The sequence below is a fragment of the Lactuca saligna genome, chromosome 6, assembly GCF_052625555.1.
Source record: "Lactuca saligna cultivar CGN05327 chromosome 6, ASM5262555v1, whole genome shotgun sequence".
NCBI classification, from domain to species: Eukaryota; Viridiplantae; Streptophyta; class Magnoliopsida; order Asterales; family Asteraceae; genus Lactuca; species Lactuca saligna.
The window spans coordinates 26,833,326-26,859,430 of record NC_136422.1 but is presented as its reverse complement, the minus strand read 5'-3'; the positions used below and the strand labels follow the sequence as shown (position 1 = coordinate 26,859,430).

General features: G+C 35.3%; 1 protein-coding gene across 1 annotated transcript; it reads right to left on the bottom strand.

Annotated features, from left to right (window-relative positions):
• Positions 1 to 20,621: 20,621 nt before the first annotated feature.
• Positions 20,622 to 25,285, bottom strand: LOC145001714 (Clathrin adaptor complexes medium subunit family protein). The gene is made up of 13 exons (XM_078961062.1): positions 25,168 to 25,285; positions 24,801 to 24,894; positions 23,975 to 24,069; positions 23,594 to 23,797; positions 23,393 to 23,509; positions 23,027 to 23,282; positions 22,844 to 22,947; positions 22,659 to 22,763; positions 22,489 to 22,583; positions 21,276 to 21,363; positions 21,122 to 21,182; positions 20,966 to 21,039; positions 20,622 to 20,884 (listed from the first exon to the last, which is right to left on the bottom strand). Exons 2-13 carry the CDS (start codon positions 24,856 to 24,858, stop codon positions 20,786 to 20,788), a joined length of 1,356 nt encoding a protein of 451 aa, XP_078817188.1. The 5' UTR covers positions 24,859 to 24,894; positions 25,168 to 25,285; the 3' UTR covers positions 20,622 to 20,785.
• Between the last annotated feature and the right edge of the window lie 820 nt (positions 25,286 to 26,105).

Sequence of the window (26,105 nt, the reverse complement as noted above, 5' to 3'; positions counted from 1 at the left end):
GTTCCGATAGTGCATGAGTTCCCGGATGTATTTCCGGAAGAGTTACCGGGTGTGTCTCCCGAGAGACAAGTTGAGTTCAGCATCGATTTGGTTCCGGGAGCTGCACCTATTGCCAAGGCACCTTATCGCCTTGCGCCTCCAGAGATGCAGGAGTTATCCTCGCAGCTTCAGGAGCTTCTGGGGAAGGAATTTTTTCGGCCGAGCAGTTCGCCATGGGGAGTGCCTATCCTTTTTGTTAAGAAGAAGGATGGCTCACATCGAATGTGCATTGATTACAGGGAATTGAACAAGCTGACGGTCAAGAACCGTTACCCGTTGCCGAGGATCAATGATTTGTTCGATCAGTTGCAGGGAGCATCTTGGTTCTCCAAGATAGATTTGAGGTCGGGTTATCATCAGGTGAGCGTGCGAGATGAGGACATCTAGAAGATAGTGTTCAGGAATCGTTACAGGCATTACGAGTTCGTAGTGATGCCTTTCGGGGTCACCAATGCATCGGCGGTGTTCATGGACCTCATGAACAGAGTATGTAGGTTGATGTTGGATCGCTCGGTGATCGTGTTTATTGACGACATATTGGTGTATTCGAGATCCAAGGAACAACATGAGGAACATCTGAGGGAGATGCTCAGAGTTTTGAGATCAGAGAGGCTTTACGCCAAATTCTCCAAGTGTGATTTTTGGTTACGAGAGGTCCAGTTCCTAGGGCATCGTGTTAACCAGAAAGGGATATTGGTCGATCCGGCCAAGATTGAGGCGGTGATGAGTTGGGAGGTGACGAGGTCACCTACAGAGATCAGGAGTTTCCTAGGATTGGCAGGCTATTATCGGAGATTTATCAGGGATTTCTCCAAGATCGTTGTGCCACTCACCAAGTTGACTTGGAAGGGCGTTGCCTTCTCATGGGGCCCAGAATAGTAGGTTCCCGAGTGGAAGTGGGAACAGATTGCTATGGACTTTATCACCAAATTGCCAAGGACTGCGAGAGGTGTCGATACAATTTGGGTGATTATAGACCAGTTGACGAAGAGCGCTCCCTTCCTTGCCATTAGCGAGAGCTCTTCTGCGGAGAAACTGGCAGAATTGTATGTGAGAAAGGTGGTCTCTCGGCATGGAGTTCCGATCTCGATTGTCTCATATCGAGATGTGCGTTTCACTTCCAGGTTCTGGAAGAAATTTCATGAGGAGTTGGATACGCGGTTGCATTTTAGTACCGCATATCACCCACAGAGAGACGGGCAGAGCGAGCAGACAATTCAGACACTCGAGGATATGCTCTGAGCATGTGTTTTGGATTTTGGCGGGAGTTGGGATGCATATTTTCCCTTGGCAGAGTTTTCGTACAACAACATCCATCATTCGAGCATTGGTATGCCACCCTTTGAGCTGTTGTATAGGAGGAGGTGTCGGACCCCCATTTGCTGGGAAGAGGTGGGGCAACGTGTAATGGGTAGTATGGAGATCGTGCTTCAGACGACTGAGCAGATACAACAGGTCAGGCAGAGGTTGTTGACTGCTCAGAGTCGTCAGAAGAGTTATGCGGACAGGCGTCGGTCCGAGCTCGAGTTTCAGGTCGGTGACTTCGTACTCTTAAAGGTCTGGCCTTGGAAAGGAGTGATCCGATTCAGGAAGAGGGGAAAGTTAGGGCCTCGATATATTGGACCTTTCAGGGTAATCACGAGGGTAGGCAGGGTAGCCTACCGTTTGGAGCTACCTGCGAAGTTGGGTCAGATTCACGACACTTTTCACGTGTCACAGTTGAGAAAGTGTATAGTCGACGAGTCGGCAGTGGTACCATTAGAGGATATTCATGTGTATGTAGGCCTGAACTATGTTGAGAGATCGGTGGCAATTAGGGACCGAAAGGTCAAGGTTCTGAGGAATAAGGAAGTGCCTCTGGTGCAGGTGCAGTGGCAGCATAGGAAGGGGTCAGAGCTGACTTGGGAGCCGGAACGCGAATGCGTGAGCAGCATCCTGAGTTGTTTGCAGAATGAGACTTTGAGGGCGAAATCTGATTCTAGTGGGGGAGAATTGTAAGATCCGGAATCCCAGGTATATTATTCTAATATTTTATTTTTGAAATTTGTGAAGGAACTCGGCGAGTTGATGCTTAGACTCGCCGAGTAGGGTCACGGTTGATCATCCGGGTTCGCGTTGGACTCGGCGAGTCCATGAGTGGACTCGGCGAGTCCACACTGTTTAATGAAACCCTAATCCTCCAGGGTTGGACCCTATTTAAGGGTACTCTTAGCCTTCCATTGCGGCTACCAGTCCCTTGAGAGCACCCTAAGTGAGATAGATCATTTAAGAGGAAGGAGAAGCCATATTTGACCTTTCTATCTTTGGTTTAGCAAGAAGAAGGTGATCAAGAGCAAGAGGAGACTGAAGGAGGTGTGGTTCTAGTGGTTTCAGAGTTCAGAGACTTCAACTTGAGGTATTTATTCGGACCTTCTTCAGTTTTGGTATTGATACCTAGAGTTAGGGTTTTCTAACCACCTTTGAGGATGTTTATGTGGAGTAATTGGTCCCTTATCGAGTTTATGCTTTGGACCTGTACTCAAAGAGGTCCAGAGGCCTTAACCCTTGGAGCTTTATGAGTTATCTTGGGAGTTATGAGCTTAGGATGCCATTTTAAGGCTAAAATCTCCAAATGATACCATCTAGATGATATATGAGTGTCAAGGTCTTGACTTTATGTGATTATTATGCTTGGGAAGGACAGATCTATGGATTTGAGGAGCAGATCTGACCTCAGGATGTCAATGGAGTTTGTGCATGGCATGTACTCACCGAGTTGTTCTTAAGACTTGGCGAGTTGAGTCGGGGTAGCCCCACGATTCTTACCTAGGGACTCGTCGAGTAAAGGGAGGGACTCGACGTGTTAAATGGGACTAAAGAGTTAAGTGGACATAGGTGGACTTGCCAATTTGCCCAAGTGCACTCGCTGAGTCAGGTCAAAGTTTGATTGTTGACTTTGGTTGACTTTTAGGGTTTGGTCAACAACGAGGGCCTTTGAGCCAAAAGAGGGGTAAAATGGTCTTTTACCCTTCTGAGGGAGCTTAGAGAAAGTAGAGTCTAGTTCTGAGAGTTATATTTATGAGAATATTACTTTATGTGTTTAGGGGGAGGCTAGATCGTATTTCTACCGAGTCAATGATTTACCGGGACATCTGAGGTGAGTCTTCTCACTATACTGTACCTAGAAGGGTACCTATGTGTGATCGGAAGGTCTGGTATGCAATAAGATATATGCATTGTATGTGATTAGCTACCTGTTTTGTATGTGTTATGTATGTTATGCTTGATATGGGCCAGAAGGCATTATGTTATGGGCCGGAAGGCATTATGATGTAGACCGGAAGTTCAGGGAGTTATGGGCCGGAAGGTCGACACGGATAGGACCGGAAGGTTTACCGAGTTGGGACGGTAGTCCCCTGAGACACATGGACCAGAAGGTCATGGAATGGAACAGCGTATGTGTGTAAGTGGTATATTGGAGAACTCACTAAGCATTTATGCTTACAGTTGTTGTGTTATGTGTTTCAAGTACTAGCGACGACCGTGGGAAGGCGCCGGCGTGATTCGTACACACTAGAGAAAGGATTTGATTTTTGTGATCTTGGGATACGATATGTTTTGATAATTATATTTGGATGTTTTTGGAAATATTTTATGTGAAAATGGTTGTGACAAAAATAAAATTTTTGTTTTGAAAATTACATTGTTACATTTAGTGAAAGGGAGATATTGGTTTCACAGTATGTAGCAGATGAGGATATGAAGAAGGCGAGATACCATGGGATGCTAAGGAGTAATATTCGGCAGTTTGTGAGCTGGTCCAGTTGCAAGACACTGGATGATATGATTACGAGAGATAGAGAGCGGGAGATTGATCTTGAAAGGGAGAGGAAGACGAAGCCAGATCAGGCTCAGCTTTCAGGGGATTTAGGAAAGAGGCCTAACGTATTTGATTCCCGGTCGAGAGACCAGTAGGGCCGGAGCCGTTGTGGCAAGTGCAACAAGATGCACGATGGGGCGTGTAGGATGGGTGGTTTTGGCTGCTTCAAGTGCGACTGGATAGGTCATATTAGCAAGGATTATATTGATACTACTACCACCACCACCCTATTATCTGATATGATTTTCTTCCATTGCACTCAAAGGGACCACAAGAAGGCCCATTGTACGAGTTTGGCAGCAGCGGGACCGTTGGTAGCACCTGCTATAGCGATGCTGATGATCATCAATAGCCGTCAGGGCAAGATGGATGCGCCTGTGTTGACGAGCAGGTCTTTTTAGCTGCCGGCCAAGCAGGCTCGCGCGACACCTGATGTGGTGACGAGTATGTATCCTCCCATTATCCTTTTATTTATAATGAATTTCCTGGTTATATTTATGTGTTTTATTTTAGGATCGTTACTCGTGAACAATATTTCTGCTATAGTACTGTTTGATTCGAGGGTTACCTAATCTTTTGTATTGCTTATGCTTAGATAGAGGTTTCCTGGAGCTTTGATGGAGCTGGATTTTCCTTTAGACATCAAGATTGCAGATGATTGATATATCCGGGTATCGACGATTCAACGAGGTTGTGTTCTTTAGATGTTCAACGAGCAATATCCGACTGATTTGGTTCCCATTCCTTTGTGTGGGAACAAGGTTATCATAGGGATGGACTGGTTGAGCCCCAATGAGGTAGCGATCGATTGTGAATGTTAGTTGGTGCGTATCCGGACCCCAAGTGGGGTAGATTTGGTGCTTCAGGGAGAGAGAGCGCAGCGTGGGCCGATTTTATGTTCAACGGCTAGGGTTAGACACTATCATCATCAAGATTGTTCTGGATTTTTCTCCAATGTTTTGGATACCCGTGATAAGTGTAAGGCGATCGTGGATGATATATCGATTGTTTGGGAGTACCTAGATAAGTTTCCGGAGGATTTTCCTCGGTGCCTCCGAAGAGGCAGGTGGAGTTTAGAATTGACCTGGTTCCTGGTGCGGCTCTTATAACTAATGCAACATATCGGTTGGATCCCCCAGAGATGCAGGAGTTATCTAAACAACTGCATGAGCCATTAGACAAGGGTTCATTCGACCTATCAGTTCACTATGAGGAGCAACGATCCTGTTTGCGATGAAGAAGAAGAATCGGTCTCATCGGATGTGTATTGATTACCGGAAGCTGAATAAGCTAATGGTGAAGAACCATTATCCACTCTCGTAGATTGATGATCTGTTTGACTAGCTTCAGGGTGCGTCTTGGTTTTCCAAGATTGATCTGCGTTCAGGCTACCATCAGGTGATGGTCAAATAGGAGGATGTGCAGAAGACGGACTTCCAGACTCGTCATTGTCATCACGAGTTCGTGGTCATGCCCTTCAGTCTCACCAATGCTCTAGCCGCATTCATGGACCTCATGAACTGCATGTGTAGACCAATGTTGGATCGGTATGAGATTGTATTCATTGATGACATCCTGGTCTATTCCAAAAACTAGGAGCAACACGAGGATCACTTGAGGGAGGTATTAGAGACTTTGAGGAGGGAGAGACTTTTCGCAAAGTTCTACAAGTGTGAGTTCTAGTTGCATGAGGTGTAATTTCTAGGGCACCTTGTCTACCAGAACTGTATTCTGGTCGATCCGGCCAAGGTCGAGGCCGTAATGAGGTGGGAGGTTCTGAGGTCTCCATCTGACATTCAAAAGTTTCCTTGGGTTAGCACGATACTATCGAAGATTCATCCTAGATTTCTCCCAGATAAAGGTTCCTCTAACCCGGTTGACGAAGAAGACTGTTACTTTTTGTTGGGGAACTGAGCAACAGGAAGCTTTTGAGGCAAGGATTGTGCGAGGCACCAATTTTGACCCATCCGGAGGGTTGAGGACTTTGTCGTTTATTGTGATGCATCAATTATAGGTTTGGTTTTAGTTATGATGCAGAGGGGTCAATACTATTCACAAGAGGTGAAATATCTAACGCATGATTTGGAGCTGTGGCCTATGGTGTTTACCCTCAAGATTTGGCGACATTACCTCTATGGGGTCCGATGTAATATTTACATGGATCACTAAAGCTAGACGCACCTAATGGATCAGCCGAATCTGAATATGAGGCAGTGTCAGTGGTTGGATGTGGTGAAGGATTATGGTTGCAAGATCCTTTATCATCCAGGGAAGGCTAATGTAGTGGCCAATGCTCTCATCCGCAAGGAGGTCGCAGATCCGATCAGGGATATTTGTTTGAGGATGACTGTGATTGCTCCACTTTTTGAGTAGATTTGTGAGGCTCAGATAAAGGTTATGGAGGAAAAGCACCTATAGAGTGAGCGCCTTGTGGGTCAGGTGGTTTCCTTTGATTGTGATAGTTAAGGATTATTGACTCTTCATCAGAGAGTATGTGTTCCATATAAGGGTGGTGTGCATCAGGTTCTGATGGATGAGGCACACAAATCGAGGTTCTCCGTTCATTTGGGGCGACAAATATGTATATAGATCATCGTCCTGATTATTGGCGGCCATGCATGAAGCGGGATGTAGCTTAGAATGTCGAGAGTTGATTGACTTGAAGGAAATTCAAGGACGAGCATTAGCAACCTTATGAAAAGATGTAGTTGTTGGATATTCGTGTTTGGAAATGGCAGGATATTAACATGGATTTCATTATGACGTTGCACCGGACTCCACGCAGAGTGGATTCGATTTGGTTCATCGTAGATCGGTTGACCAAGAGTGCAAATTTTACTCTGATTTAGGAGAGTATCTATGTAAACAAGTTGTCTGAGGTATACATCAGGTAGATTGTAGCACATGGGGTGCCGGTTTTGATGGTTTCAGACAGGGACGTATGGTTCACTTCCATATTTTGGAAGACATTCCACGACAAGTTGGGTACTCGTATCAATTTCAACACGACGTTCCATCCACAGAATGACGGTCAGAGCGAGCATACTATTCAAACCTTGGAGGATATGCTTCGGGCATATGTTTTGGATTTCGTTGGCAGTTGGGATACGTATCTTTTGTTGGCGGAATTTTCATGTAACAACAACTATCATGCCATCATCGATCAACCTCTTTATAAGATGCTCTATGGGAGGAAATGCAGGACCCCGATTTGTTTGGGTGAAGTCGGTCAACGAGTCATTAGGAGTACCGAGGTGTTACTCAAGACTACTGAGTTGATTTAATAGGTTCGAAGTAGACTCCAGACATCTCGGATTCGGCAGAAGAGCTATGCCAACAAGCACCGGTCAGATCTAGAGTTCCAGGTGGGGGATATGGTTCTACTAAAGTTGTCACCTTGGAAAGGTGTCATCCGATTCAGACATAAAGGAAAGTTAAGCCCAGGTACATCGGTCCTTTCAAGGTTTTGGCTCGGGTGGGTCGGGTTGCTTATTGCTTGGATCTTCCCGAGGAGCTCAGTCAGATACATAGCACGTTCCATGTCTCTCTATTTCGTAAGTGTTTATTGGATGATTTTGTAGTGGTTCTTTTGGAGGATTTCAGGTGGATGAACGCCTGAATTATATTGAGAGACCAGTGGCAATCCTTGACCAAAAGAAAAAAAACCTTAAGGAACAAGATTGTGGAGCTGGTGAAAGTTCAGTGGCAGCATCAAGGGTTCAGAATAGACGTAGGAGTCGGAGAACGAGATGAGGAAGCACTACCCATGGTTATTTGAGGCAGCAGACTTCGCAGACGAAGTTTGATTCAAATTGGGGAGAATTGTAACACTCACGCTTTTGGTAAGTTTCCTTTTACCCCCTTTAATTCATATTCTTTTCATTTTGGTCCTTTGTTAGTACGCAAGGCAGACTCTATGAGTACACTTAGCGTAATAGCTATATGTTGGTTGTGGGCATTACCCACATACGCTGGGCGTACATATGGTTTAGGCAAACCCTAATTTTTAGGGTTCTCACCCTATTTAAGCATCATTATATCGCCTATTGGACATTTTAGACCAACCTCCATCTCCCTTTACCCTGAAATCAAAACCTAGAGCAATTGGTGAGTTTTGAGCTTGAAAGAGTGCTAGTTGGTGGTTTGTGAAGAAGAAAAAGAAAAAGGAACACTTGAGAGGATAGATTGAGCTTGTAGATGTAGGATACTCTACTCATTTGCAAGCATTTTAAGGTAAAGAGCTCTCACATTGATGGTCTTTTGTGTTAGATCAACTTTATGGTGTAATTTGTGCATTTTTGAGTCTTTTATGTTAGATGTGAGCTTTTGATCTACTCCAGAAGTGATGAATGCTAGATCTTAGCTCCATTTATGCCACATGTTCATAAAAATGCAAACTTTATGGATGTTTATGGTTCATTGAAGTTTAAAGACCTTTATTACGCTCTTTTTGAGCTTTTGAGTCCCATTAACCATGCATGAGGGTAAAGTTGCCAACTTTAGGTGATAAGTCACCTTTCAAGACCAGATATGACAGTTTGGCTTGAGGTCTCACCTGATTAAGTGCTTAATGGAGTAGGGTAGCAAACTGGGGAGTACGTTGGGCGTACTAGCCCCAGATGGCATACACTAAGCATACGAGCTGAGTATGCCCTCCATACTCACCAGATGGGCTTTTGGGCTTGACGTTCTTGGTATTGGGCCATGTTTTGGAATTTGTAAGTTTTAGTCTCGTTGGGCCATTAGACTTCTGTTTTGGACTTGGGGCTAGTATATATGGCTTCTTTGGAAATTAGGCCCATGATAGGTATGGGGTCTAATTTGGAAGATTAGGCCATATTTAGGCATTGAGCTAAGTTAGATAGAGGGTAAAATAGTCTTATATTGTGGTTATGAGCTAAGTAGCCTAGATTCTTGGTTATGGGTCGAAATCCAATTATTAACTAGATGTTATTTTTATGTTAATAGCGCGAAGTTTTTTTCGGACCAGTAATCAGAGATCCATTTAAGTGATTTAGGAGCTAGAGGTGAGTTTCCTCACTGTGTTTAGCTTGTCAAATGAACCAATGCTCTCACACGGTTTGTTATGATAGGATGTTAGATGTCTGCATGACTCTTTCATGTGTTATGTGCTTGTTTGCTTTCTGGGTAGGGCTCGATGCCAGGCGGGACCCGATGATCATTATGTATGCTATTTATCTTTGTGATTGTTGTATGTGTTATGTGTTTAACTGTTATATGATTATGTATAATGGGCGGGGCCCGATGGCCAAAAAATCTGTATACCGAGTGGGGCTCGATGTCGGGTGGGGTCCATTATGTGTTTATTATGTATGACATGTGGTATTTTAGGGAACTCATTAAGCTTTGTGCTTACGATTTTCATTTTATGTTTCAGGTACTTTTGGTTCAAAAGGGAAGAGTTCAGGATGATTGTAGAGCACATACCACCCCATTCTACATTTTATGATTAGTGTGATGTTTTATGATGTATTTTATACACTTTGTTCCACCATGATTTTACGATTATGATTTGGGATGACGGTTTTATTAATTTAAAAACAAAATTTTTGGTCTTAAATTTTGGGATGTTACAGTGTGTTTGGAAACCCACAATAGAAAACGACTTTATTCAAAAATCAACCCATTTCTTCCATCTTTGTGAAAATCACAAACTTTTTCTTTTCCTTATATTTTGAATCGAAGTGTTCCCTTTACCCTCCATTTCTCAGATATAAGATGATGCTCAGCGATGGCGTTAAGGTGATGGCTAGATGACGCCAGGTGCAATCTGAAGAAGAAGATGCTGGCAGGTGCAAGTCGGTGATTGTTCTCGTTGGAAAAAATGGTATGTTGAAGAGAAAGTGAGAGAAAGAAAGAGAATGAAAAGGATCGTTTGTATGTGTGTTATTGTAAAGGTATAGGTGTTTAAATTTGCAATATCTTTAAGTGTGTAATTTTAATTGTAGCTGAGTAGAGGTGGCTTGAAGAAGAAGAATGAAAGGTGTGGAGTGAAATTGGGCCCACTTAAGTTTTAAAATTATATATAAGCGGCATAGATGAGGTGGCAAAGAAGTTCCTGACTGACCCCTTCGTTTCTTTAAAAAGGATCAAATAGACTCGACAAAAAACAATTTGTTCCCTTAATATACATGAAAATTACTTTAGGACTAAAATGACAAAATCAAAATATGTAGTTGAGATAATTTCTCATTTTCCCTTTATTTAAAGAACACCCCCAAAAAAGTGTTATCTTTGCCCCTACTTATATCGACACATACCTACTAGTATAATTTGAAAAGAATTTTATATATATTTGGAATAGTGTGTATCTAAAAATGTACTAAAATATATTACACATATTTACATGATTAAAGAAAAGATTCGGAATAGCGTGTATCTAAAGTGTACTCAAATATATTACATATATTTACATGATTAAAAAAAAATTGTCACGATTGGTAACAAGTACAGCAACACAAACTTTTTAATGCACTTATAGATTATATCAATGTTTCAAACGCGAAGCTTCAACTTAGCGTCCGCTTTATCATTTGCAAAACTAAGCGGAGGTTTAGAACTCTAATTCTAAAGCAATTTTAAAGGGTTCTCAATTTTAAAGTTTATTTTATATATATATATATATATATATATATATATATATATATATATATATATATATATATATATATATATATATATATATATATATATATATATATATATATATATATATATATATAGGGTTACAAATACAAGTTCAAGTTTGATCTTGTGATAAAAACATTGGTTTCTAAAACTAAAAGTCTTAAATTTAAAACTTTTGCTTATTTGAAGGGACCAATTTTTTTATTTGCAAGTCCCCAAATTGGTTGAGTTATCCTGCTTCAAGTATTTACTTGCATATAAATATAATATAATAACCTTGGATCATTAGGATAGAAACCCTCAGTGTATTTTATGACTATTCATTGACAGATTATTTCGCCCATCAACTATTATCAATTATTTATCAAGTTATCACGTTTTCATCGATTGTAATACATGCCCGTTAAGAAAAAACATATAATTTGGGGTTACTTTTAAAAAGGAAACAATACAACATTATTATTAAATTTAGGGTTTAAGTCATTTTTAGTGATTTAATTTTTTGTTTTGTGCTCATTTGGTTATTTAACTATTTTAAGTTTTAAAAGATTATCAAACTTTTGACTTTATGCATATTTAGTCACTTAACTTTTAGATTTCTACTCATTTAATCACCTAACTTTTAAAATTGTGTTCATTTAGTCAATAAACACAATTTCTAAAGTTAGGTGACTAAATGTGACCTAATCAAAAGTTAAGTGATTAAATGTCAAAAGTTTGATAATCTTTTAAGATTTAAAAAGAGTTAAGTGATCAAATGAGTACAAAACCAAAAGTTAAGTGACCAAAAATAACATAAACCCTTAAATTTATAACAAAAATATATATCCTTTATTTTACTAAAAAACATATATATATATATATATATATATATATATATATATATATATATATATATATATATATATATATATATATATAGGGAAATGATCAAATTAGAACACATAAAAGATTGAGAACGCGAGAACAAGTATATTTATTTCTGATTCCATGTATTCATTTGTGGAGAAATGATAAATTTTTACACACAATCACCATGAATATGCTTTTTCTATTCAATTGAAGTTAAAGGCGTAAATATTTATCATTTCTCCACAAATGAATACATGGAATCACAAATAAATATACTTTGTTCTTGCATTCTCAACATTTTTGGTGTTCTCATTTGATCTCACTCCTATATATATATATATATATATATATATATATATATATATATATATATATATATATATATATATATATATACTCGAGATGTGTTGCGAACCCATATTTTCCCATGAAATCTGCGATTATCTTCGTGTGAATTTTTTTTTAAAGTGACTTACGATTAAGTCGGTCATATATAAGTGTATTGGCATAATAATAATAATAATAATAATAAACAAATTTGAATATATATATATATATATATATATATATATATATATATATATATATATATATATATATATAAGAGAGAGAGAGAGAGAGATAGTGAGGACTATTTTTAAAGTGAATAGTAGTGATGACAACTTAAAAAAAATTAAATCTAAAAAAAATATATAAATTATAAAATCGAGTATGGATCAATATCCGAGAGAAAAAAAAATTTTGAAAAAAATTTGGATCATTAACATTGAATCATTGATGATAATTATGCAATATTAAAAACTAAAATTGAATTATTGATCAATTTAATGATTCAAAAAAATAATTTCAATTTTTTTTCTTTCGGGCATAGATTTAAGCTCTATTTTAAGATTTGTATTTTTTTTTAGATTTTATTTTCAATTTTTTTAAGATATCATCACGAGTCCTCACTTTAAAGTGAGTCATCACAGGAACCAGACCTTATATAGACACAGGATTTGTTGCGAACCCATATTCTCCCGCGAAATCCGCGATGATTTTCGTGTGAATTTTTTTTAAAAGTGACATAAAACTAACTCAGTCATACATAAGTGTATTCGCAAAATAATAATTATAATAATAAATAAACTTAAAAAAATATGCACATATGAAAATTATTTTTGACGAAAATAGGTAATTTCGATGTTTGTGCATATATGCACTTTTCATGTGTGCATATTTTTTTTCAAGATTTTCTTTTTTGCGAATTCACTTCTATAGAACTGACTTAGTGTCTTAACTCGTTTTTTTAAATTCATACGATAATGTTCGCACGAAAATATGGTTTTACAAAAGGTCTTGACTATATATATATATACCGACACACGCACGTACACAAACACACACACATAGGGGGAGAGAGAGAGAGAGAGAGAGAGAGAGAGAGAGAGAGAGAACGTTTCAAAAATAAGACCATAAATTTTCTTTCGTTATTAGATTAATAAAACATCAAACCATATCATTATCAAAAAACCAAAGTTATCAAAATGTATCGATAAATCATCAATATCAAAGTAAACTATGAAAGAATCCCGCATTGCGGGTGTTAGAGTTGCAGAGGTTGGAATGTATTTTATAGTTATTTATTAAGAAACAGGAAATAGCAACAAACTTTAAAATGCTTACATATAATGGCTCTAATTTTTCTAAATTAAAAGATAACATAAAAGAAAAAAAAATAAGAAGTTTCAAAGATTTTGTTATAGGATGTACATTTATTCAATAACACCATTTTGATTCTCATCAAATAGATCAAAAGCCTGGATATAAGTAAGAACATGATATAAAATTATTGAATCCTCAATCAAAAAATGTCACCCATTTTGTCTTATTGTGAAGTATATTGTGATTTTAAGTAAGGATTTACCATGTTCAATAAAATCTTCTCTCCACCTTATGAATTGAGTAAATCTAATTAGAGCTCCTCCATTATGGAAAGAAACAATAAAAACGTAAGGTGTTATTGCCGATATGCAAAATCTTTCCAATTTGCTTCCTTAAACTTATTGATGAACTTATCATCTTAAAACGACACTAAAATGAAATATAATTAGAAAAATGAGAAATAAATGACTAAATTTTTTATAGAAAAAAAAATATATATTCCTTTCAACTTATTACTTGTATCAAGGATTCCATTCCGGTCCCACGAAGGAAATTTAGCCCTCATTCTAGGGAAACTGTGGTTGAAGAGTTTTTGTATCTGTCTACTCAATAGATTCTTGAATATGTGGTTATAACCAAGAGAAGCTCTCATGTTGTACCCCTAAACATACATACTCCAATGTAAATCATTAGATATGAAAAGAGACTAAAGTAGGGAAAAACAAAATAAAGGAAGTAACATATGATTGCAATGTTCTTCAAATCCTTATGGATTGAGTCTTTTCACAACAACAATATAATCTTTGCTTTGTTGTTCTAAAAACAGTGTAAGTCTGATTTTATAGGGGTTAAACCATACCAGCACAATAACATTGTCCTGGACAATAACTGAGAAGCATAAAAAAAGTGTCGACTGTCTTCCATTCATATTATATGCAGAGATACCAACCTACACATAAGAAATAAAGAATGCATTTTAGCGTAGGTTTGTCCATCTACGAAAAGAAGCTGGCAATTATCAGCAAACAAACACTACAGACTGCTTAATGTCAATCCATCGGTTGTAGTCTCAATAAAGAATTAGGTATCAAATTCTAAGTACTCACAATCCTTATAAATGTTTACTACTCAGTTTGAACTATATTCATTTATGTAATATACCGTTTAAAAATCCCCTAACTTCAAGGTGTTTTTGCTATGTTCTTAAGCATACATAAGAAAAATAACACACAAATAAAAATTATCACTTTGACTTTCGAAGCCTTGGACTTTATACTTTTTTGGTAATTTGCCTTATGTCTTCATTTTCTTCAAAATCTTCTTACTTTGCAATCTCCTTTTGACTTTCCTTGGCTTTCTGAAAACATTTTTTTCACTCTCATTTTTTTATCAACTTTTTCTGTTTCACTTTTGTTTTTCATAGATCATAAACTTAATGTCAATTTTTATTGGCTAATGATATAGTCTAATAATTAAGGCCTAAAATAAATTTCTAATAGTGTATTTCCACAAACAATGCAAAACTTTTTGTATCCATCAAACTACACAAGCTTACATTTTTTGTCTTGTCATTTAGTAGCTCTTCTAGTTAGTGGTTCTTCATGGGGAGAGGTCGCAAGTTTAAATCCAGGGGCTTCAACTACATGTGGCTAGCAGAAGGCTCGCAACGTTATTTGAGATGTTTATCCGAATCTTTCACCAAACAATAAACCTTCTTCGAGGAACAATGGAAAACGGAAATATCTTTGTTTTTTTTTTTTTTTTTTTTTGATCTTACATCCCAATTCCAAGGATAAAAAGCATAAAGTAATTTATTTTTTTAGTTCGATCAACTCTTTGACCTAATTTAGCCCTAGAAAAAACTACATTTGTGTATTAGAAACATGCTAAACCATCCATCAATAAAGTTATCCCCCCCTTCCCCCTTTTCAAAAAAAAAAAACACACACACACACTCGTCCCTAAGTCCGTCGTTAAATGAAAGCATTTCTCAAGTTTAAGAAAAATGTGTATCAAACAATCACCAAATAAAAGTTGGCTGCCTTATATGCACTTTAGCTTAAATAATAAGTATATTCAAGTTGCAATTCATTCATAAAAGTACATGTATTTCTTCATTAATGGTGAATATACAAAATTGATTAAGTATGCAATAAATCAAATAATTGCATTATCAACTTTTCAAGTCTCTACCCATTTTATTAGATTCAAATTGTAATTATTGTATGTATTTCTTCATTGATATTATGCACATTCAAATAATTATAAAATACCTTTTCAATAAACACATGTGGGCCGTGGCATGTGTTTACCGACCGTGTGGTAGAGTGAGGGCCCAAGTTTTGATAATGAATCGCCATTGTCCATTACTCCATTGACAAGTGACAACCGATTCTTATATTTTCTTCGAATAAATAGGCTGTTTTTATTAATTATATAATTGAAGGGTATATTAATAAATTTACTTTTTTCAGCTTTTACTTTAGGAAATCCGTTTTAAAATTAACCTTTATAGACTTCTGTTACAACTTTAGAATTAAATAAATTTTCACTTATCCAAGATCTAAATTGACTTTTTGCTAAAATAAATTATCTACAATCTTTTTGTTGCAGATTGAACTTTAGTTTTAAATATATGTTTTTAAATTGACGAGAAGATTTTTAATTGATAACATGTTCTATAAAGGGCGGAGGGAGTTTATTCTTCTCATTCCTCCCAAAAGCACAAATAACACATAAATGACATCATTTTTTTTCTTTTCATTTGTTTTCAACACCTAAATTCATCCATTTCAAATCACACATCATTCCTCCCAAGAGACTGCTCCACCCTCAACTTTTGGTGGAACTAGACAGTCATAATCGTGTTTCGGACAGTACTGTCAGTACATTTCTAAACTACAGTCATCAATGGCCAACTCGATCAACCTAAGGGTATCCACAATGTATTGAATTCGATAGAGTTCAATGGATTGTCATATCATCTTTCTACAATTCATAAAACTCTATTATTTTTTTCCTACAATATATTGGACTCTACAAAATTCAATAAAATGTTAGAACATGTAACTTATAGTAAATATTTAAGAATTAAAAACTTTCATTTTTCCCATTTAACTCTAAATTTATTGCACGTCTCACAATGGTAAAGTCAAGATTACGTCTAAATTTATAGTCAAGATGACGTCTCACAATGGTAAAGTTTCATCTATTGAATAATATATAGACTTGTTACTTCATTCAACTCTTTTGTTGAACTCATCATTATAGATGATCTAAGGATAGATTACGTATATATATTTTTTTTTCTAAACAAAATGCATGTGAAAAATGTATTTTAGTCAATTAATTGTTTCAAAGAATAAAGACACGCTTTCAAAATCAATTTGTAAGACTATATGTTATATACTAAACGTGATGCTAACTAAAAAAATACATAAATATAATTCCTGTTTTTAATCATATAAACTCATACCCTATGCATCTTTCCAATGGTCAATTCGTAGACTTTTCATTTTTGTCGTCTTATATAACATATCGCGTCTTTATGTCTACAGTATGTCGATGATATTGATAGGCATCAATGAATTGTTTAAGGCTAAATTTCATAAAAACGATTATAATCTGTAATTTTTTCGGTTGAATCATCAGAAGAATATTTTTCTGATTTAACAGTTGAGTTTTGGTTTTTTTTTTTTTTTTTTTCTGCTAAATCATTACACAAAACTTTAAAATAAATAAAACCCATTTAGTTTGATCAAAAAAATCGATTCAACCATACGAAAATTCTTTTTTGATTCAACCAGTGATACTTTGAATTTCTTTAATACAGTACAACCTTAGCCACAATAGTACTCTTTCAATGGTTTTCTATTTTCAACTTATTACTCGGAAACCCATAAGTCTGGTAATCGTGTCGTGTTTAGGTTGGCATGTCGTAGGTTGGCGGGTTGACAGGTCAAAATATGTCAACCCAAACACAACCCATTTAAATATACAGGTCACGTGTTGGCGGGTCACGAATTGGCGGGTTTGGAACATAAACTCATATATGACCCGTCAACCCATCTATTTATACAGGTTCACAGGTTGGCATGTTCGTAGGTTAGATTTGGGTTCATGGCTTAGATTCCATAAATAAAATTAACAATTAAACATGAATAAATTATTGATGGTTGATGTCAACATATCCGAATTTTAGGCATCTAATTTTTAAACATCAAAATGAAAATTAAAAACATTCATAGAAACATTTTATAGACTAAGCATTATAGGTTACGACTTACGACCTTAGACCATCCACCCCGAGTCAAAACGTCAAAACAATCAAATGGTCTATGAATCAATGGTGTGTGTGTATATATATATATATATATATATATATATATATATATATATATATATATATATATATATATATATATAGTTGATATATAAATACATTTAAAAATAAAATAAATTTTTTAATAAGAATATAAACGGGCTGGCAGGTGAACCTGTTTATTTTTTGATAAACTCATATATGACCCGTTTAATAAACATGTTGGTGGGTTGGCTGGTTAGCGTGTTGGTCCAAACCCATTTATTTCGTGTCGTGTCACGGATTGTGTCGCGGGTCGTATCGGGAATTGTCAGGCCTAGAAACCCAACCTTTTTAGGTTTGTTTGGTTTGATTTCCTCCATTTGAAATATTTTTTGATACAAACCAAAAATTGAACCAATCAAGGCTATCCATAGTTACATACGAAACCAAAAACCAAATTATAATTCCGGTTGACACAATTTTAAGAACCAAAAATAATAAATTTAAAGGTTGAAAATAAAATCCAAAGTTCAAATTTTTAAGCATAAAATTCAAATTTTCAAATACAAATATAAATAGATAAAATTGCAAAAATCATCCTTGTGGTTGGCAACATTTTGCAGTTTTGGTCCAAAAAAGTTGTGATGTATTAATGATCCAATTTCGGATACATTATGTGGTTTTGGTTCCTAAGGTTGACATTTTTGTGTGATTTTAGTTCATACCCAATCTAAAATGACCAATATGCCTTTAAAATAGTTTTTTATTTCTTTTTAATTGTTTTCAGCGTCTTCTCCACCTCAACCTTGTCCTAAAATCCACCATCATCAAGCTTGTTTCACCATTTCAACAGTCGAGATCCACACCAATGCGATTGTTTATCATCTTCATGCTTCATCATCATCCATCAGATACCAGTGCAACTGGTAATGAAGGTTAGATCAATTTCTCCAAAATTGGAACCTAGGGCTTGGGTTGAATGCATACTCGACAATATGAACGTTATATCGATTTCCTCAAAACTAGAGTCTGGCGGCAACGATGATGGTCTAAGGGAAGTCTAGCTTTTCTTGCCTCTCATTCCCCATCTCATCTCTATAACATCCAATAATTGTGGTAATGAAGGTTATATTGATTTCCCCAAAACCAGAGTTTGGCGGCAAGATAGTCTAAGGGAGTTCTAGCTTGTCTCGCCTCTCATTCCCCCTCTCCTCTCTGTAACATCCAACAACTATGTTTCATCCTCGCCTACCTTTTTTACTCTTGAATGTTGGCTTTTATGAGCCTAATTACTACATTCCTGCTTTCCATGGGGTTGTTTCCTAAGTTATTCTTGTAATCACAGGTCCGACTACCTTCTTTATTCCCTTTTCTTTTCTCAATTTTGAGTTTCAAACTGATTATTGACTTAAAGAAGCTTTCTATTCTCCATTAGATTTGTCTTGAGGCAAAGAGGAGTAAAAGGCAGTCGGTGGTGGCAATTTTATCGGGTCTGAGGAAGGAAAAATAGGGGTGAGGGTATGATTGGATGTTTGTGGTGGCAGTCGATGGTGGTAGTCAGTGATGATAATGGTAGTAGTCGGTGGTGATTTGTTTCTTAAGTGTATGTGTGTATGTGTATGTGTATGTGTGTATATGTTTTGAGAGAGATGGCAAGAGAAATGGGGTACTTTTTGTTTTAAGTTAAAAATATATATGAATTAAATTAATTTATGTATTTTAGCTGTTTTTTAAGTGTATAAGGACCATAACCAATAAAAAGAACCAATTTTTGACCATTTGTGCACCATCAAAACTTTTTGGACTAAAACCACATGATTTTACAAACCATAGGGACCATTTTGCAATTTAGTCATATAAATATAAGTTTCAAATATTAAATACATAAAATTACATAAATGGTTCTTGTGCTTTACCAAAAATCACAACTTCAATCCCTGTTAATTTTTATTGGAGAACATGGTCTCTATGGTTTCTAACACTAGCATAGTTGGTCCTGAAACACATAAAATGAATTATTTACCCATTCAGTTTCTTTTATCTATTTTTTTAATTAACTACAATTTATTTTATATTTAAAAAAAAAAGGAAAAAAAAAATAAGCCTCCGCCCCATCCCACCATCACGTCTTCTTCATCGGTCTCTATGTCTAAATTTTAGAAATGGGGATTTGTGATTTGTGTGATTCAATTCTAAGAAATCAAACACACTATGGATTTGATTTCTAATTCGCGATGCAGCACACACATACACATACAAGACCGATCATTGTCTTCAAAAGAAAAATAAAAAGAGGAGAAAGGGACGAAGAGTTGGGGGTGGTGATAGCCACCTAATAGGCATAAGTTATGTTGTCACCCACAATTTCTGAGTTCATCTTGATGTTTTTTTGTATAAATTTTCTGGTTTAATTTTTGAAATTCATATCATTTTCTGGTGAAGGTTTGGCCATAAATCGATCAACTGGTTGACATTACAACAAAAATGTAAATGTAATAACATAATTGACAAAAAAAACTCGGTGTCAAAATCAAAATTTTGTGATAATATAGTGATTTTTTTGCAATTTGAAATCCGGTATCGAAATCAAAATTTTGGTAAACTTTTTGACTTCATTGCAAATCGGGAAATGGTTACCAGGAAAACCGATCATTTGACTGATATTGCAACAAAATTGTAAATATAATGATATAATTAAAAAAAAATAAAAATAAAAAGAAATTCCATATCAAAATCAAAATTTTCCAATAACATAGTGACTTTCTTGCAACTTGCCATTTAATTAACAAAAATAAAATAAAATTTTGTAATCCGTTTTGGTTTGGTCTAAACTCCACTGGATCATAACTCAACCCATAAACCAAATTCATAATTTGAGAATGTTAGAAACCAAACCTAAAATCAAATTTTAAAATTGGTTTGGTCCGAATTCATTTTCATTTTGGTTTTGATATTCTGTTTTTTGTGGTTCCAAATCAAATAATGCTCATCCCCTACTTAGGGTGGAAGGAGTGGAACCAAATGAAATTTATCATAAGACCCATAGTCTTTTTATTAAAATGAACCCAATTTTATATCATTTTCAAATACGTTATTCCACAACACAAGTGCTTGTACCATGAAAATAAAAGCTGTCCATATATGGTCAATGGAACCACTTATATCAAGTGAGTGCGTTTCAATTATAGCACTTATATCGAGTGAGTGCGTCTCAAAATCGAACATCCCATTCCCACTCAATTTCTTTAGAGCCACATACTCAATTCGCACGTGGAATGGATGTATAAAAATAATATACTTTCTAGAACATATTTTTAACATCAATATATCAAAAAACATATAGTACGTTGAAGATTTTTGAAGTAATTTAAAAGTCTCAAACATTAAAGAGAAATCTATCGTTACACAAACATAATAAGTGTAAGAGAGACAAAGAGACATCATATACGCGCAACATATGAATTGGCTTGTGTGACATATCTCACCCATCGATATGGATTATAAGTTTTTGACTTTTTAGCAATTTGCAAGTATTTCACCTATAATAAGAGAAAAAATAAAAATGGATTAATATAAGTTAAGAGTTGAAACTATTGAATTTAATTAATTAATTAATTTACCTGGAGTCTTGAGCAGTTGTACATTGGTATGGTGAAGGTCATGCTGACAGGGCCAGCTTCTTTTGTTATGTTACCTATTTTTGCAAAAGAAAACGTTTAATAGTATTATTATATGGTTATTTAAAAGTTTTTATTAAGGTTTTAGAAATCACATACCATGTGATTCATGTGAAAATGTTAATTTGGCACGAAGTGTGTGTTCGGATCCACCAACAATCTGGGATGAAATTTGTTATGTAAGTAACTCCATAAAAATTTTAAATAATTGGTGGAGGATGTGATTGTGATTGTGATTTGTCAAGTGAAATACCTTTTTTAACCCCCACTCAAGTTTCTTATTTGGCTCTTTGAAATCAGTCATCTGTCCAACTGCTCCCGGTTCCAACTCAAAACTAACTCTAAAAATATCAAAAAATAAAAATAGCATTAGAAAATGTTTTTCTGCAAAAGCTCTTCTTGACCTCTTATGTCTGCGTCGAGCAGACGTTTAGTCTTGCAAACTGTTTGTTTTTCAGAAGACCGCAGACCTAAATTGTCAGCGCGTCGTCTTCTTGGCGCAAATACAAACCTATGTCTTCTAACATCTTCTAGTCTTTTCTTACCTCTTCCACACTACATTTTTAACTTTAAAAAAAAATACTTTTATCCTCCTCCTTTCTTTTTATGTAATTATTTGTTTCTTTATTTATTGTTTTTTTATATAATGATTATGTATTAAGCCAAATGTTTATATATATGATTATGTTCATGTTTTTCTATTAAGATAATATATTTATCCAAATAATTTTGACATAGTTTTCTAGATACTTTTATTTTTGTGCACGTTTGCATTTAGTAGGTAAACCTGGTATCTTTTTTTTATGTTATTTAGGAAAGAAACAATATCGTCGATTAATTATTTCATATATATAATATCAAAATTCTTAATGAAAATTTAATTGTATGCTTTATTTAGTTGTATTTATTTAGTTTTGTAGATATTTTTATTTTTGTGTTTTTATCAGGTTTTTTTATCGGTTCGGTTTTTGCTCACCCCTAACTATATCAGTGAATTAGTTGTATGCTTTATTTAGTTGTTTAAGTTATAGATGATGAAAATTTAATTTGTCGTAATATTTTTATGTTTAAAAAAACCGGTATATCTAAATCTCAGTTTATTTTAACAGCATGCAGACGTTAAAAAAACAACCAGTCTTCTTCTTGCAGATTGCAGACATTTGGTCCAGCTCTTCTCCTGCAAAGGTTTGCAGATATGGTCTGCAGGCTCCAGACATTTTGTCTCCGAAAAAACAAACAACGCCTTATCCTTTAAACCCATAAGGCATGCCACTTAAAGTCTAAAACTCTCAATAATCCAATATGCACTCTCACCTTAAAATTCCTACATGTGAACTCATAACATCAAGATATACGATGATTATCGAATTGAATCATCAAAACACTTAACTTTCTATGTGGATATTATTATTTATTAAATATTAATTAAGATTATAAAACGAATTTTGTACATAACTAATAAGTACCTGGATGTATAAGTTGGCAGTGGCATCTGAACCACAACTGTATTCGCAGTGATATTTTGAGGAAACTCAGCACGTATTTTCAAAATCACCTCAGCCTTATAAAAAAAACACATATAATTAATTCATCATGTATAATATATTAATCTGTAATAAAAATATAAAATATATACCTTAAGTGATCCTGCTTCTTCAATCAAAGTGTTGATACGGAAAGGTGGCTTATATTCTTGAGTCATACGATAATTCATGACAGGAAATTCACCATCAGGAGGCACCTAAATTTAAAGCAAAAAATATAAAGTCGGGTGTTTTCTTTAAAAAAAAAAAAAAGATAAAATTTATTAAAATTACTTACAAGAGTCAAAGTTCTATCCACATCAAAACTATCAAGATGCACAGATTCATGGAAATTGCAATCATCCAGTATAACTGCTCCTGATCCACTAGAACCACCATAGTCTGTATTCAAATTACAAGAATATATTAACGAAACATATAATTTAGTTTTGGAAAAATGAATATTATTATATTATTATACCGTAAACTGATCTGCCACCTCTTCCTATATTCAGATCCTCATTAAGAGCCAATCGGATTTCAGGATTCCCAGAAAGATAACTTTTCATTTGAATAGTGCCATCTATCTCAGAAGTTAGAATATATCCACTTGAGCTGAATGTAACACTAATTTTTTCAATTATATCCACAAAAATTTCTTCCCTTTTCCTACCCCCAGGTTCATTAGCCACAACTGATTTCGTGACAGCTGTCCCTGGCATTCTCTTGTTCCCTTGCTACATTCATCAAACATCAAAAGTTAAAAAAATTTAAAAAAAAAACAAAAATAAAAACAAATTCAAATTTCATAAAGATAATAACTTAATTAAGTAATATGAGTATATACCATAAAGAGAGCAGCAGGACCAAGAGGTGGCATATGTGCTGAATCAACCATGATTGGCTCATTAAATACAGATGACTTTAGAACTTCAGTTGATGTTGTTTGCACATAACCAAAATCCTGAGTTCAAATAAAATAAGTAGATAGTAAGATAAGATAGATGAAAAAGACTTGAAATGAGTAAAGTAGATGAAAAAGACTTACAATAACTTCATCAAGTAATTCATACACAAGGACAAAGTTTTTTCTTATGGAATCTTCATTGAGGATGCCAAGGTAATCTTTTGTGACACGTGCTATTCTTTGTAGAAGCTCTAACACAAGAGAAGGTGACACATTTGCTCGAGTGGTTGCAACAAACAGCAATCCAACCACTTTTACATGAAAGTAGTTGACTCCATCCACGTTCTATCATAACAAATCAAGTAATCACAAAAGATGCAAAAAACAGAGAATGTATAGATAAGTATATGGAATCACATTCTATCATAAGAAATCAAGTACATGTATATCCACATTCTATGTGACTTGAAGATCTATTTAATATATAAAAGGTAAACAGAGTACACTTTAGAAGGTACCTACAAAGACAGGTGGAGCCTCGGTTTCACCATCTTCTTTCCAGAACTTTACTTTACGGAAGAATATCTCTGCACTCCCTTTTTGAACATCTCCACGATCTGCATCAATGGAGAATGTCAGAGGAAAAGATATGTGAAGAAGCAAATTGTTAAGAGATTTAACTGAAATTATCAACTAAAGATTGAAAGTGCATGTATGCAAGCTATAGATAAACTAACTATACTTTTGGACAGATTGAAATCCCTAATGAGTCTATGTTTTCATTTGTAGTTCATCTAACTCTAAGTAACTACATTTTTATGGCTACATTGAAATCCCTCAGCATGCACAACTTGCCAATCAAGATGATCCTTCAAAAAGAATTGAACAGAGAGCCTTTAAATTCACATGTTTAGGGATCATAAAGAAATGGAATGAACTCTTAACCATTGTATTTGTTTTTGTGTGCCTATTGGATACAGAATGTGTGAAGTGATCATTAAGTAGATGCCTTATATCTCGAATGCCTAAAATCAGCAAGGAATTGAGCTTAATGAATCAAAAAATGAGAGCTTTTAAGCCGTCTGTATGCGAATTGAACTCAAAATTGAGATGCCAATCCCCAAAAACATCATCCTTAACCTAAAAAACTTTTCAACTGAAAATTGGGTCTCGTAATGGAGGTATTCCTTGATGGATTCACTGAATTGTGAAAATTAGGTTAGGTCATTATTCCTGTTGTTCATAATTGCAGGTAGCTAAGAATCATATAGTAGAATAATCTTCCCAATTACATCGATTATATGAAATCTAACACAAACACATGCACGCATTGACAGCGAGAACTCACAATCACGAAAAACGATGTTATCTCCTCTCTGCGATAATACAAAGAACTGCGAGATCATGTTACCCAAAAAGTATCTTCCCTGATTCAAATCTCTCTGTAACAAACAAAAAAGAAACTTCGATTAGATTTGAATGAATTCTTTTGCATTACTTACAAATTGTTATCTGCTACAATTATCGATTTTTCGGTATGGAGCCAAAGAGTAATACATTTAACAATTAATTTGGAATCATCCAGAATAGCAAAAATATGATTCACAAAAACCGATTCCCTTTTATGTAAATCGCAGATAGAGACAGTGTGTGAAGGAATTAAACAACGATTATACAGCAGAGAAAGCTAGAATGACGAGATCTGATGAACATACAGTATTCGGAGACGACAACCGGTTGCAGTGTCTTGCAAAGCCTCTCCAAAGACTTCTAAATCGACGATACCTCTCGTGGCGACCATCAAGTATAAACTAATTTATTCCGATGACAAGTTGCAATAGTCACACATTAGTGAATTTTATAAATAATTAATTGATAAAATTAGATGTAGATAAATTAAAGAAAATAATAAGGGAAATTGATTAATCTATCTATTATAGTAAAAATAATTACTTTAAAATTGTTTTTAAAAAATAATCATTTTCTCCGGAATATCGTATTCTGGAGTAGTTACCCTCATTATGGACTTGGGGTCGTTGGAACGTATCGGGTCTTAAATCTAACAATTGTATGTTCCGGATCGACACAATGGATTCCGGACAATATCTTCTAGAATACGAAATTTCGGAGTATTTGTGTTTATTCAGTGGTGGTTGGTAGGATTTGGGGTCGGAATCTGATGCTCGTACGTTGTGGATTAGAAAAATGTATTTTTAGACTTAAATTCGAAATATATGGACATTACAGACTATTGTTCTAGAGTAGTAAAATTAGGGTACTTGTATGTTATTTGTTCATCCACAAGCTACATGCGGTATATATTTGTCTATTTATTCCTTAATTTGTCTACAGTCAACATTCTTTGATAGTTTTCGTAATATAAAAGAATGAGTATGTACACATATATTTGTCGAGTGTCAGTTTCTAATGGAGGGTAATGACAGCGTATCAAGGGATCTATGCAGTATATATTGCTCCAAACTATACATGCTTTGGTGTAGATATAAACAATAATATCAACTTTGTTGGGTTAATTATTTTGGTTGTTTCCAAGTCCAAGTTACATACTAATCAAATACGTATATCTTTTCAATGTCCTGGATAAAATATAGTTATGCAGTTTCTCGACGACCATGATGTCAGATATTTTATT